Genomic DNA, 14,296 nt, shown 5'->3' with positions numbered 1-14,296 from the left:
ACGCGGATCCTTCATGACTTTTCTAAAATGGCTGCTAGAATGCGCTCACCCACCGTGATGTGTACAATTTGAGTGCGCGACTCCGAAAAAAATTGGATTTTTTTTAAAGAAAATAATATAAATATATTAAAATAAAAAATGAAAATAAGAACATTAATCAATATTTCAGTTTTAATTAAAAAACAATTTTGTTGTTGCAATTTTCAGAAAAATATGTTATTTAATGAATAAAATATTTATAAATAAACAGTTAAAAAAAACTGTACAAAATCAGTACAAAAAAATAGATATAACTACTATCACACTTAAAAGTTAGCATTTAAAAAACCTTTGAAATTCACTGAAAAAAACATAGGTTTCAGAGACGTTATAGTTAGAAATTAGCATTTAAAAAACCTTAGAAATTCACAGAAAAAAACCATAGGTTTCAGGGGTGTTCTAGTTAGCTGCCCATTTCACTCATACAAAACCATAGAAATTCCTCGGTTATAGTTAGTTCTGCTAACTATAACTCGCACGCCCGCAATGCACTGCTGATGATGTCACATATTGCATCATTCATAACATGGTCAGTGACATCACTGATGACATCACTGATGACATCTCAAATGACATCACTGATGACATCATCCACTTGACAATCTGATACACCTCATCATACACTAGTATAACCTTTCATCACTCACTGTAAAATACAGAGTACCATATTTAAAACCATTGACACACCAATACCAGTTACTGCATACCCACTCACTGATTAGTCTACACACACAACTACCCATTCAACAACAGAATCATCTATACATGCAGTCATTAATTAATAGAACACTATCAAATGCACTTATACACATATATAGACATTGACACATCAGCAGTCATCTTAGTCTGTTATGCAGTCATCCTACTCACTCATGAAAATTTTTTATTGCGCTTAAATGTACTCACTTACACAATTATCCAACAACACCTCATTTATTCAAACACATAGTAATTCATCGTTAATATGTTAAAAAAGCACCATTACAATTATACACTCATTCATATAGTTACTCTCACAATCACTGACTCTTACACATGCTTATTTATATACACCAACTCTCACATACAATGCCTTTTATTTTTTTTACTTTGTTGAAGATGTACAACTAAAACATATATTCGCTCACCAACACACAAATAAATACACTCAGTCACCCAAACAACTGTTTCCACATGCACTCTTAAACCCATACACCTAGTCAATCAACCATTCAGACATCTATGCATAGAGTTACACACACCCCATCCAACCACACACAAACTCAGTGTCCCATACAAATACTCACCCAACTAATCAATAACTAATATACACACTCATGTAGTTAGTGACCAACTGATGCAGCATGTTATACAACAACAGAGACAGTGCTGCACACATTCACATAGTTTAGTTACTAATCCATGTATTAAGTGAGACACTTTTAATTACTCACTTAAAAAGACAGTCAGACAGCTACTAAATCCTCCATCCAGACAGTTATATATCCACTCAATCTTCAATACAGATTGGTATATATATAATACATATTTAAATTTCAACCTAAACCACATTCAGTGGATGATGTCATCAGTGATGTCATCAGTGATGTCATTTGAGATGTCATCAGTGGTGTCACTGACCATGTCATGAATGATGCAATATGTGACATCATCATCATCAGCAGTGCATTGCGGGCGCGCGAGTTATAGTTACACCCCTGAAACCTATGTTTTTTTCTGTGAATATATATATATATTTGTGTGTGTGTATATATATATATATATATATATATATATATATATATATCTATTAGTATGGTATTGGACAAATTGATGCCACTGACAATGCCGGTACCTTCTCACTATCTCCTCAGAGTCCAGCATATATAAGTTGTTTGTAGGTGACTGCTTTCTCGTAAACAGGACCTACCTATTGTATGTGGAAATCATCAAGCTCCGTTAATAAACCCTGTAGTGTAGCTGGGAAGGTTTCAAGGTGCTTTGTGTCACAAGTGCCAGGAGCAGAGGTCCACTTTTCCAATGGAAGCGTGTTATCTTGGTCGCAAATCTTTAATATTGTATAATACAGTTAATGCATATTTTTTAGGCGGACTGGTTCAACATTGCCCCAAGTGTAACTGCAGTTGTATTGTATATTTTGCACTGCCCTTGTCCTTTCACTCACTGTCCGCGATTATCACCACCCACATCCCCCAACTGTGCCTACTAACCCATTCTCTCGTCCATCCACTCATCCCACTTAAATGAACCAGTAGCAAACATTCTTTTGGTGCCCACGTTAAACAATGACCGCATGCGTTTTGGTTTATTCCAGGATGGAGCTGCAAAGGTGACCTGCATGGCCTGGTCCCAAAATAATGCCAAGTTTGCTGTCTGCACAGTGGACAGAGTTGTGCTTCTGTATGACGAGCAAGGGGAGCGTCGGGATAAGTTTTCCACCAAACCTGCGGATGCGAAGGTAAGGAACTAACCTACTCATTGTCACTATTCTGTCTGCTTTTGACATTGCTTCTGGTAATATAATGCACGTAAACTGTACTGCCGGATTCTTATCCAAATATAACCCAATTTCAGACACAGTGAATACATTTTCTTTATATTGATTCTGAGCCAGGCCAGTGTAGTCCCGAGCCTGCTGGCAAATGTGTTCAGGATACTACGTGTTGGAGGAATGGGGAAAATTTTAACACCAAAATATATCTTTTGATTTAGGAGAAGCTATTTGACACTTGCTATAGTACATAACTATGAGAACAGGAAGTTGATATGTTATGCATTTGCTATCTCTAATTGAACATATCCTTTATATACAGAGCCGGAAGTAAAGAGATTTTGTCACCATGCATTGCTTCTTGTGCAGGAATTTTCTGAGGGCAAAATGTTATAAATAAAAGTAATTGCGTGATAAATAGTTAGTCCTAAGATGTACATTGTCCCGTATCCAGAAGTTCTCCGAACATTCATTGTTTAGATACAGCCGAGGGCAGGTTTAAAAGAATTTGCGACACCTTGCATTGTTAACTAGTCACTTGTCCTTTAGGGATTACTCCCAGGCAGAGGTAGAACGTTTCCTAGGTCTTTCATTTCTCTCTATTCCAGAAGAGTTTAATATCCTTTATCCTTCTTGCATTCATGGTTGCTCTTCCTTCAGGTTGAGTTCATTAGAAGGAGTATTTTTCAGGTGCTGCACAAAGCAAGAAGTAAACATTTCCTGCAGCATGCATCGTCTCTGGTAATCAGTAAATTGATTCCTACCGCTCAATCGTTTCCTGTGCTAGGATACTCACCTAATTTAATCTTCATGTGCAGCAGATATGAAGATGTAAGAGGGCTCCTGTACTGCACGTTGTTTCCTTGTGATAGTAGATACCATGCTTTAGGCACAGCACAAGCAAAGAAATAAAGAGATTGCCAGGCACACATCACTTCCTCTGCCAGAGGTGATCCTGGCATACTCTAGACATAGCACATAGGAATCGGTAAAGAGCTCCGGGGACCGGCATCACCTGCTGTGCCATAGTCACTCTGATTCATATAGCACTGAAGAGAGTCATTACTGTATGTGCCAAAGGCGCCCCTGATTTTTACTTTAGGAGTAGCCCATAGCAGAAGCGAAACAAAGGCCCCTTGTCGCTTCCTGTGAAAGAGGTGCCCCTGTTTGTTATGTTATGTTATGTTATGTTATCCGGATTTATAGAGCGCACAGCTGCCCCAGCAAAGGGGCGTCCCGGCGCTATAAGGACAGAAAACCGGACGCAGGTAATGCCATAAACAAGAACATAGCAGCACTAAGTATCCAAAGGAAAAAGAAAGGTTTTCACAGCCTTCCTAAAGGCAAAGAGTTCATTAATTGCGCGGATATGGACAGGAAGAGAGTTCCAGAGCCTGGCAGCAAGAACTCTGAAGGAGCGGCCACCGACCCTAGCTCTCTTAAAGCGCGGAACTGTGACCAAATAAAGACCAGAGGATCTTAGAGGGCGCGAGGGAACATAAGGCAGAATAAAATGCTCCAAAATCTGAGGAGAAGAGTGCTTCAGAATTTTAAACGCAAGGCACAGGGATTTGAACTTAATCCTCTGAGCAACAGGGAGCCAATGCAGTTTAACAATAGTATTTTTGGCCGAACAAAATCTCGGTAAGCCAACCAGGGCCCTGGCAGCAGCGTTTTGAACGCGTTGAAGTCTGGAAAGTTCGGCCAAATTAGCCCCCAGCAAGAGAGAGCTCGCATAATCCAACCTGGACAGAATAGTGGCTTGAACAATAAGCTGTCTGGTTGGAGCATCAAAAAATAAAAAAATAGGTCTAAGCCTACGTAGAATCCCAAAACACGTAGCAGCAGTTTTCTTGGTGTGACAGGCAAAACTGAGTTTGGAATCCAGCCAAGTCCCAAGGTTCTTAACCTCGGTAACAGGAAGAGGAGTTGAACCGAGCTCAGGTGGCCACCAATGATCGCCCCAGAGATGACTCTGCTTGTTTCAAACTTTAGTCAAAGCACAGGAGGAGGTTAAGAGATCTTTTAGCCAAGTGTTGCTTCCTGTGCCAGAAGCACCCCTGATTCATGCGTTAGGCATAGCACATAAGAGGAAGTTAAGAGATCCCCAGGCCCTCTCTGCTTCCTGTACTAGAGGCTCCCCAGATTTACACTATTAGGCGCTTGTTGGAAACCGGGCAACCGGGTTAGCAGTCACCAGGTTCCCAGCACAATGGTAGCTTGGCTCGAGCGGTTGGGGTACAGGCACCGTAACAATTATGAAAGAAAGTAGTTTGTCTTTATCTTATTTTCTCTTAGTTGCAGGGTTCATAACATACATACAATACCATAAGACTTTTCTTGAAAATAGCAGGTCAAATAAATAATACCACAGTGGGGTTTCAATAAATAGGGGGGCAATAAATACAGAGGGCAAATAAATACTGTCAGTCAATAAATACAATGCAGGAATAAATACAGTCAGACAATAAATAAAACACCTTCAATAAATAATATAAGCAATCAATAACAATTGCAAATCAGATCACATTTATGAGGTAGTTTGGTTTTACTATGCCCAAGTACAGCTTGTGGTCACTGGGGTGGCCTGGGGATGTCCCCCCTAGAGTGGTCAAGGCTGGGGCCTAAGCTGAGGTAGAATGAGGGTAACCTAAGGTTCTGGCTCTCCCAACTACACAGTCCCTCACACAGGTCCCTGCACCAGTCTCAGTTCACCCCCTAGCACTCCCAGGCTGGTCCTAACACCCCTCTAGCCCCTAGAATGGTCTTTTAGGGCTCCACAGGGCCTCAGATGCCCTTTCTACCACTTACTGTCCCTTCTGCGAATATCGGCTCTGCTGGCGCCGAGTCGACGCCGTGAGACGGTTCCGGTTCGATGTCGCGTCGATCTGTTCCACTTGACGCCGTGTCGATGCCGTCTGGCGGTTCCGGTTCGATGTCGCTGGGCGGCCTCGGTTCGATGTCACGTCGATCTGCTTTACCTGACGCCGGGTCGGTGCCGTGAGGCGGCTCCGGATCGATGTCGCTGGGCGGCCTTGGCTCGATGTCGTGTTCCGGCGTCACAGGGTCACGGTCTCCCCGCTTCCGGGTGTCTCCGGAGTGCGACCTCCACTCCCGACCTCCGTCGGCTCCACCTCGGGTTCCGGCGACTCCGGAGTGCGACCTCCACTCCCGACCTCCTGCGCGCTTCACCTTGGTTTCCGGCGACTCCGGAGGGCAGACTTCACTCCCCCGTCGACGCCTCACCTCGACCTCAGGTGACTTCCTACTCGACCTTCGGTGCCTCTCCACGACCTCCGTCGGCGCCCTCTCTCGACCTCTGGCGGCTCCGGGTACGACGTCTGCTTTCTGTCAGCGCCGCTTCTCCACCTCGGGCTCCAGGTCTCCAGGCTTCTCGACGTCAGGACTCCAGGAGAGCACTGCTGAACAGGTCAGGAACTTGCTGTTCTTCCTCTTCAAGGCCTCTTCACAATATTTAGGTCCTTAAGATGGTTTTTCTGATCTTGATCCCACACAGGGCTCTAGGCTGGGCTTGGTCAATAGGGACTAGCATCAAGGGTGGGTTTCTGGACCCCACTCCAAGCACTGGTTTCCACCCCTGCTGCCTCACTCCTTCCTCCTTCTCAATCTCTGTCCTCTCTCCTCTCCAGTCAGGTGCCAACTGCCAACTGCCTCCCTGAGATGGCCTCCCAACATTCTAAACTGCCTCCCTCTGTCCCAGGGTTCTAGAATGTTGCAGAAGGTTCTAGAAACCTCTAGTGTGTTCTGGCTATTTCTCAGGTGACAATGGGTGGCCACCATTTTGTGTCTCAGGCCCTCAGACAGAAGTTCCAGGGGTAGGGAAAATGGCTCCCTGACCCTGCATCAACACTAAAAAGTCTGGTGGTTCCCAAAAAGGAAAAATTCTAACAGGGTTTGAGGCAAAAGTGGGACAAAATAAATAATGATGAGGAGGGAGCACCCAAAGGGCTGACAGGTCTAACACGCGCCCCCCCCAGCTGAAAGTGGGGAGAGCTACCCAACCCCTTGGGAGTTCTCATCACTAAGGCGGAAATACCTTGAGAGACCGTCTGCATTGGCGTGGTCCACTCCAGGCCGATGTTCCACCTGAAAGTCCATTCCCTGTAGGGAGATAGACCACCTCAACAACTTGGGATTCTCCCCCTTCATCTGCATCAGCCAACGAAGGGGTCTGTGGTCGGTCTGAACTAGGAAGTGCGAGCCAAACAGGTATGGCCGCAACTTCTTCAGAGCCCATACCACTGCAAAGGCTTCACGCTCTATTGCACTCCACTTCTGTTCCCTGGGAAGTAGTCTCCGGGATAGGAAGACCACGGGTTGATCCAGACCCTCTTCATTGAGTTGCGATAACACTGCCCCAATGCCATGTTCCGATGCATCCGTCTGGACAATGAACTCCTTGGAAAAATCTGGGGCCCTTAAGACTGGGGCCTCGCACATGGCTTGCTTCAGTTTCACAAAGGCCTGCTGGCAAGCCTCCGTCCAGACTACCCGTCGAGGTTGTTTCTTGGACGTAAGCTCCGTGAGGGGGGCCACAATGGTCCCATACCCCTTCACGAAGCGGCGGTAATATCCTGTGAGGCCCAGAAAAGCTCGGACCTCAGTCTGAGTCTTGAGGGGTTCCCAGGCCATGATAGTCTCGATTTTCGCCTGGAGGGGTTGCACCGCTCCCCTACCCACCAAGTGTCCAAGGTACACTACCGACCCTTGCCCGATCTGGCATTTACTGGCCTTGATCGTTAAACCAGCGTGTTTCAGGGCCTGGAGAACAGCTTGCAGGTGACGCAAGTGATCCTCCCAGCTGTTACTGAAGACGGCAATGTCGTCCAGATAAGCAGCAGAGAAACTCTCCATTCCAGTGAGGATCTGGTTCACCAGACGCTGAAACGTGGCAGGTGCGTTCTTGAGCCCAAAGGGCATCACGCAGAACTGGAAGTGGCCCTTGGGCGTGGAGAAGGCTGACCTTTCCTTAGCTCCATCAGTCAGAGAGATCTGCCAGTACCCAGAAGTAAGGTCAAAGGTACTCAGATATTGGGCAGCTCCCAGCCGGTCAATCAGTTCATCCGCCCTCGGGATCGGATGAGCATCAGTCTTGGTTACTGAATTCAGTCCCCGGTAGTCCACACAGAACCTCAGTTCCGGTTGGGCACCCGGTGGTGTAGCTTTTGGTACTAGTACCACCGGACTGGACCAGGGGCTGCTGGAAGGTTCAATTACTCCTAGCTCCAGCATCTTAGTGACTTCACTGTGAATGCTGGCCTTCACCTTGTCTGTCATCCGGTAGATCTTTGACTTCACAGGTGGGCTGTCTCCTGTGTCCACGTCATGGACGCACAGGTGAGTCCTACCCGGAACAAGGGAGAACAACGAAGAGTACTGCCCCAGGACCTGGCGGCAGTCCTCCTGCTGTTCAGGAGTTAGGGACGGGGAGAGAATCACTCCCTCCACCAACCCATCCTTTTCTTGAGACGCAAATAAGTCGGGGAGAGGCTCGCTTTCCACGTCCTCTGCTCCGTCAGTCACCATCACCAATATGACTTCGGGCCTCTCATGGTGGGGTTTGAGGCGGTTGGCATGCAGCACCCGTAGGGGCTGACGAGGGGTCTTCAGATCCACCAAGTAGGTAGCCTTACCCTTCTTCTCCAACACCTCAAAGGGTCCTGACCAGCGATCCTGGAGGGCGCTAAGCTCTCCTGGTTCGATCACCCACACCTTCTGGCCAGGCTCCAACTCCACCGGGTGAGCATTGTGGTCATACCACGCCTTCATCACTGCTTGGCTGGCTTCCAAGTTGTCAGAAGCTTGCTTCCACAACTTAGCCATTTGGCTCCGGAAGGCCAGCATGTAGCTCACCACGTCCTGGGGAAGCTTTCTGGGAGTTCTTTCCCATCCGTCTCTCACCAGGCTGAGAGGTCCACGCACAGGGTGCCCATACAAAAGCTCGAAGGGGCTGAAGCCCACTCCCTTCTGTGGCACTTCCCTGTAAGAGAACAATAGACAGGATAGGAGGACGTCCCATTTCCTCCGCAGGCTTTCAGGCAGACTTCTGATCATGCCTTTCAAGGTCTTATTGAACCTCTCCACCAGACCATTGGTCTGGGGGTGGTAAGGAGTGGTGAACCGGTAGGTCACTCCACACTCCTTCCACATCGCCCGCATGTATGCTGACATGAAGTTGGTCCCCCTGTCGGACACAACTTCCTTGGGAAAACCCACTCGGGTAAAGATTCCCATCAGGGCCCTAGCCACAACAGGTGCAGTAATGGTCCTCAGAGGTATGGCCTCTGGGTACCGCGTGGCATGATCCACCAGAACCAGGATGAACCTGTGACCAGCTGTAGTAGGCGGATCTAACGGACCCACAATGTCGATGCCCACCCTTTCAAAGGGGGTGCTAACGACAGGAAGTGGTTCCAGGGGAGCTTTCAGCTTCACCCCTGTTTTCCCACTGGCTTGGCAAGACACACATGTCCGGCAGTAGGTGTCGGACGACACTTTCATTTGAGGCCAATAAAAGTGTGGGACAAGACGGGCGAAGGTCTTGTCTTGCCCCAGGTGTCCTGCCAAGGGGATCTCGTGAGCCAATTCCAGTAGGAAGGCTCGGTAACGTTGAGGGACTACTAAGGCTCGTGACGATCCATGTAGGGGTGCCTTGGGTTCACTGTAGAGGAGGCCATCCTCCCAGTAAAGGTTGTAGTTCCCCTCAACGTTCCCTGCTGCCTGGGCTTCGGCCTGTCGCCTCAGTCCCTCAAGGGTAGGGCACTCCCTCTGGCCCTTGCAGAATTCCTCCCTGGTCGGCCCTCCCTCCACGTGCCACTCGGCCGGGATGGGTAGGTCCTCCAGTTTGGTAACATCCCCCACCGCGGACTCCTGGTCCACCACCTCCGGTGGCCTATCCGTCACACGGGGCGCGGATGCCGAGGCAGGCTCCTCCTGTCCTCGGTTCTTCCCTTGGTCGGCAGCCGGCTGTGCCTTTGTTCCAGGCTCCAGTCGAAACAAACTCCCTCTCCGGGTAGTCGCGGACCCTGTGCTAACACGGGCCCAGTCAGGTGTACCCAGCATCTCAGCATGAGTCCGGTATTCCACCTCCTTCCAAGCATTGTGCTCCATGTCATTCCCCAGTAGACAATCAACCGGCACGGCAGGGCTTACGGCAACTCGAAGTGAACCTGCAACCCCCTCCCATTCAAAGGGAACCTCGGCCACCGGATAGTGGCCGGTTCTGCCGTCAGCCATCGCGGCTGGGTGGAGTACATCGGGAATTACCTGCTTTGGAGACACCAGTTGGCTACGTACCATAGTCATACTGGCTCCTGTGTCTCTCAGAGCCTCCCCTCTTTGACCGTTGATGGTGACCCACTGCCCATACTTTATGGTATTTGCGGGCACCTGGATCTTAGGAACCATCTCCCGTTCTCCCAGGGACACTAAAGTGACACCCGCCCACTCCCTTCCCTTAGTTAAGGGCATCTCCTCCCCGTGCACTACACTAGCTACTCCGGGGGCCTTTCCTCCAATGGGAGGGGGTGGTCTTTTTGGGCACTTCACATCTCCCTTATAGTGTCCGACACCACCGCACTCGTAGCAATGGACAACCCTTGGCTGCTGACTCTGGCCAGGATTAGGGTTTCTGGGTGGGTTAGCCCTAGGGATGAATCCCGTTCCCTTCCCTTGGAAACTATTTTGGGGGCCTTTGGAGAACTCCGTTATCTTTTCCCCTCCCTCTTTCTTCTGGGGGGCGCCCTGTCCGGTCTTTTGAGAGTCCCCTCCAGTCCCCCTTGTGGACACCCGGGTACTAGCCCAAATGTCCGCCTCCTCAGCAAGCTTCCGGGGATTGGTCAGCTTGCTATCCACCAGGTGTTGACGCAGTTCAGGGAAACATTTTTCGAGCAGGTGTTCCTTCAACATCAAATCAAACAACCCCTCGTAGTCCCTCACCTCGCTGCCCTGTATCCAACCCTCTAATGCCTTCTTTGCATAGTCCAGGAAATCCACCCAATTCTGTGTGCCCAGTTTGTGGCTACCCCGGAACTTCTGTCTGTACTTCTCGGGTGTTAGTCCAAACTTTCTTACGAGCGCCACTTTCATGGTGGGGTAGTGGGTCTGCTCATCCTGCTCCAGGGCCAATAATGTATCCCTGCCAGCTGGAGGCATGTATTTATACAATCCTCCTCCCCAATATTTCTCTGGAACCCCATGGGCTCTTAGGGAGACCTCATAGGCCGCTAGCCACTTGGCGATATCATCCCCTGCACTATAGCTAGCTACTATGTCTTTTGGCAGATAGGGTTTGGGTTCCCTGGTGATTTCTCTGTCTTTGCTGCCACCATTAGGAACAGTTTGTGCCCCGACTCGTTGGATCTAGAGATCCATCTCCTTGAGCCTCAACTCGTGAGCCATCCTCCGTTCCTCCTTCTCTTTCTCCAGCTCCGCCAACTTCCATGTGAGCTGTCTTTTCTCCCTCCGGTCAGTTAATTCTACTTCTGATAAGCCGCCACTAGAGACACTGCTGCCCTTCCTTGAAAGTGTTCTGGGCCCCTCTACTAGGTTCCCCACCTCAGGTTGGTACAAACCAGCCCCCTCGCGGTCAGTCTCTCCATCCCTGTCCTCCTTTTCAGCCTTACTTTCTCGTCGTGCCTCCCCCCAAGCCCTCAAGCTGGTTTGGAGCTCACCCTTCTTTGCACCTTGGGGACAAAACACCCCCTCTCGCTCACAAAACTCTCTGAGTTGGGCCACAGTGTAGGTTTCCACATCCTCCAACACAAACTCCATTTTGCCCACTCAGGATAGAAGACAGTTGCTTACAGAAGCTATGCGGGGGGTACCTTTTGTAATACCTCCTCCCACCACCAGAAGTAAATTTGGAAAAACAAAACTCAAAATTAGGAAGTCCGCTTGGAGAAAACTCCCGGTGTAGGCCTATGGACTACCCACAGTTATTGTCGAGTGGACGCAAGCACAGCTCTATCCCACCGCTGAACACCAATTTTATGTTGGAAACCGGGCAACCGGGTTAGCAGTCACCAGGTTCCCAGCACAATGGTAGCTTGGCTCGAGCGGTTGGGGTACAGGCACCGTGTTAAGCGTACGTCACACCCACACAATAACCATGCGTTCATCCATGCCAAAAACGACACTACACCGTAAAAATTATGAAAGAAAGTAGTTTGTCTTTATCTTATTTTCTCTTAGTTGCAGGGTTCATAACATACATACAATACCATAAGACTTTTCTTGAAAATAGCAGGTCAAATAAATAATACCACAGTGGGGTTTCAATAAATAGGATCAGGTCATAAATAAGCAAGGAATAAATAGGGGGGCAATAAATACAGAGGGCAAATAAATACTGTCAGACAATAAATACAATGCAGGAATAAATACAGTCAGACAATAAATAAAACACCTTCAATAAATAATATAAGCAATCAATAACAATTGCAAATCAGATCACATTTATGAGGTAGTTTGGTTTTACTATGCCCAAGTACAGCTTGTGGTCACTGGGGTGGCCTGGGGATGTCCCCCCTAGAGTGGTCAAGGCTGGAGCCTAAGCTGAGGTAGAATGAGGGTAACCTAAGGTTCTGGCTCTCCCAACTACACAGTCCCTCACACAGGTCCCTGCACCAGTCTCAGTTCACCCCCTAGCACTCCCAGGCTGGTCCTAACACCCCTCTAGCCCCTAGAATGGTCTTTTAGGGCTCCACAGGGCCTCAGATGCCCTTTCTACCACTTACTGTCCCTTCTGCGAATATCGGCTCCGCTGGCGCCGAGTCGACGCCGTGAGACGGTTCCGGTTCGATGTCGCGTCGATCTGTTCCACTTGACACCATGTCGATGCCGTCTGGCGGTTCCGGTTCGATGTCGCTGGGCGGCCTCGGTTCGATGTCGCGTCGATCTGCTTTACCTGACGCCGGGTCGGTGCCGTGAGGCGGCTCCGGATCGATGTCGCTGGGCGGCCTTGGCTCGATGTCGTGTTCCGGCGTCACAGGGTCACGGTCTCCCCGCTTCCGGGTGTCTCCGGAGTGCGACCTCCACTCCCGACCTCCGTCGGCTCCACCTCGGGTTCCGGCGACTCCGGAGTGCGATCTCCACTCCCGACTTCCTGCGCGCTTCACCTCGACCTCAGGCGACTCCGGAGTGCGACCTCCACTCCCGACCTCCTGCGCGCTTCACCTTGGTTTCCGGCGACTCCGGAGGGCAGACTTCACTCCCCCGTCGACGCCTCACCTCGACCTCCGGTGACTTCCTACTCGACCTTCGGTGCCTCTCCACGACCTCCGTCGGCGCCCTCTCTCGACCTCTGGCGGCTACGGGTACGACGTCTGCTTTCTGTCAGCGCCGCTTCTCCACCTCGGGCTCCAGGTCTCCAGGCTTCTCGACGTCAGGACTCCAGGAGAGCACTGCTGAACAGGTCAGGAACTTGCTGTTCTTCCTCTTCAAGGCCTCTTCACAATATTTAGGTCCTTAAGATGGTTTTTCTGATCTTGATCCCACACAGGGCTCTAGGCTGGGCTTGGTCAGTAGGGACTAGCATCAAGGGTGGGTTTCTGGACCCCACTCCAAGCACTGGTTTCCACCCCTGCTGCCTCACTCCTTCCTCCTTCTCAATCTCTGTCCTCTCTCCTCTCCAGTCAGGTGCCAACTGCCAACTGCCTCCCTGAGATGACCTCCCAACATTCTAAACTGCCTCCCTCTGTCCCAGGGTTCTAGAATGTTGCAGAAGGTTCTAGAAACCTCTAGTGTGTTCTGGCTATTTCTCAGGTGACAATGGGTGGCCACCATTTTGTGTCTCAGGCCCTCAGACAGAAGTTCCAGGGGTAGGGAAAATGGCTCCCTGACCCTGCATCAACACTAAAAAGTCTGGTGGTTCCCAAAAAGGAAAAATTCTAACAGGGTTTGAGGCAAAAGTGGGACAAAATAAATAATGATGAGGAGGGACCATCCAAAGGGCTGACAGGTCTAACAGCGCTACATTGCAAGCCCCCTGAATACAAATCCTTCAGGTACACCACAAGGTAGGACAAAGTTGTGAGATTCCTATGACCCATGTTTCTTCTTATACTGGACAAAGCACCTCTGTACTTAAAAGATAAAAAAAAAAAATGAAGGGAAGACATTACTCACCTAGGAGTAGTCACTGATCCACTCAGGCCCAGCAGAGGTAAGAAGTCAAGAGATATCTAGTACTCTGATTTTTACATGTGGCAGGATTGGGGTCTGTTCATTCATTCTTTATCCTTTATATGCAGCAGAGACAGCGGTATATAATCTGGACCTTTTACTTCTTAAATTTCAAGAGACAGATCAATCCGTTTTAGGCACCATATAGGCTCTGTGGTTTGGTAAATCTGCTGAGATGAAAGATTCTGCAAGAACTGAAGATGTTTGCTTCATTTTGCACCAGAGTTGCGGCATTTACCCAAGACTCCTTTACTCTCATATGAAGGAATCTATGATTTTAGAGGTGTAGGGCTGCCCTACTCTGAGTTTTTTTCCTATGCAATGCTAGACTTTCCTCTTTGAAGATGCAAACAGTTGAGTTTGGGATACTGTTTTGGCCGAGGATTTCATATGGTTTGTTTGAAGCCAAATAACAAGCATTCTCTTTGAAGCGGAGTTAAAGCCATTGTTCCTCAAAGGTTGTATGATAGAGGCGTACATGGCTAAACCACCTGTGCCTCTACCACGCAGCCCTTTAGTATGCATGCCTTTACCTGGGATGTATGTAGTTACAACGCACAC

The 14,296-nt window shown here is 48.9% G+C and overlaps 1 protein-coding gene across 2 annotated transcripts in view; it reads left to right on the top strand.

The window, feature by feature from the left end:
- The window catches only part of IFT172 (intraflagellar transport 172), a 1,173,227-nt gene that overhangs the window by 120,925 nt on the left and 1,038,006 nt on the right, over positions 1 to 14,296 (top strand). For both annotated transcript variants that reach the window (XM_085613308.1, XM_085613307.1), the window contains exon 2: positions 2,354 to 2,497. In XM_085613308.1, coding sequence (XP_085469434.1) covers positions 2,354 to 2,497 — 144 coding nt within the window. The remainder of the gene's footprint in view (positions 1 to 2,353; positions 2,498 to 14,296) is intronic.

Source organism: Triturus cristatus, chromosome 6 (assembly GCF_964204655.1).
Source record: "Triturus cristatus chromosome 6, aTriCri1.1, whole genome shotgun sequence".
Lineage (NCBI taxonomy): Eukaryota > Metazoa > Chordata > Amphibia > Caudata > Salamandridae > Triturus > Triturus cristatus.
Note: the sequence above shows the minus strand (reverse complement) of the source record. Positions and strands in the feature narration are given on the sequence as shown.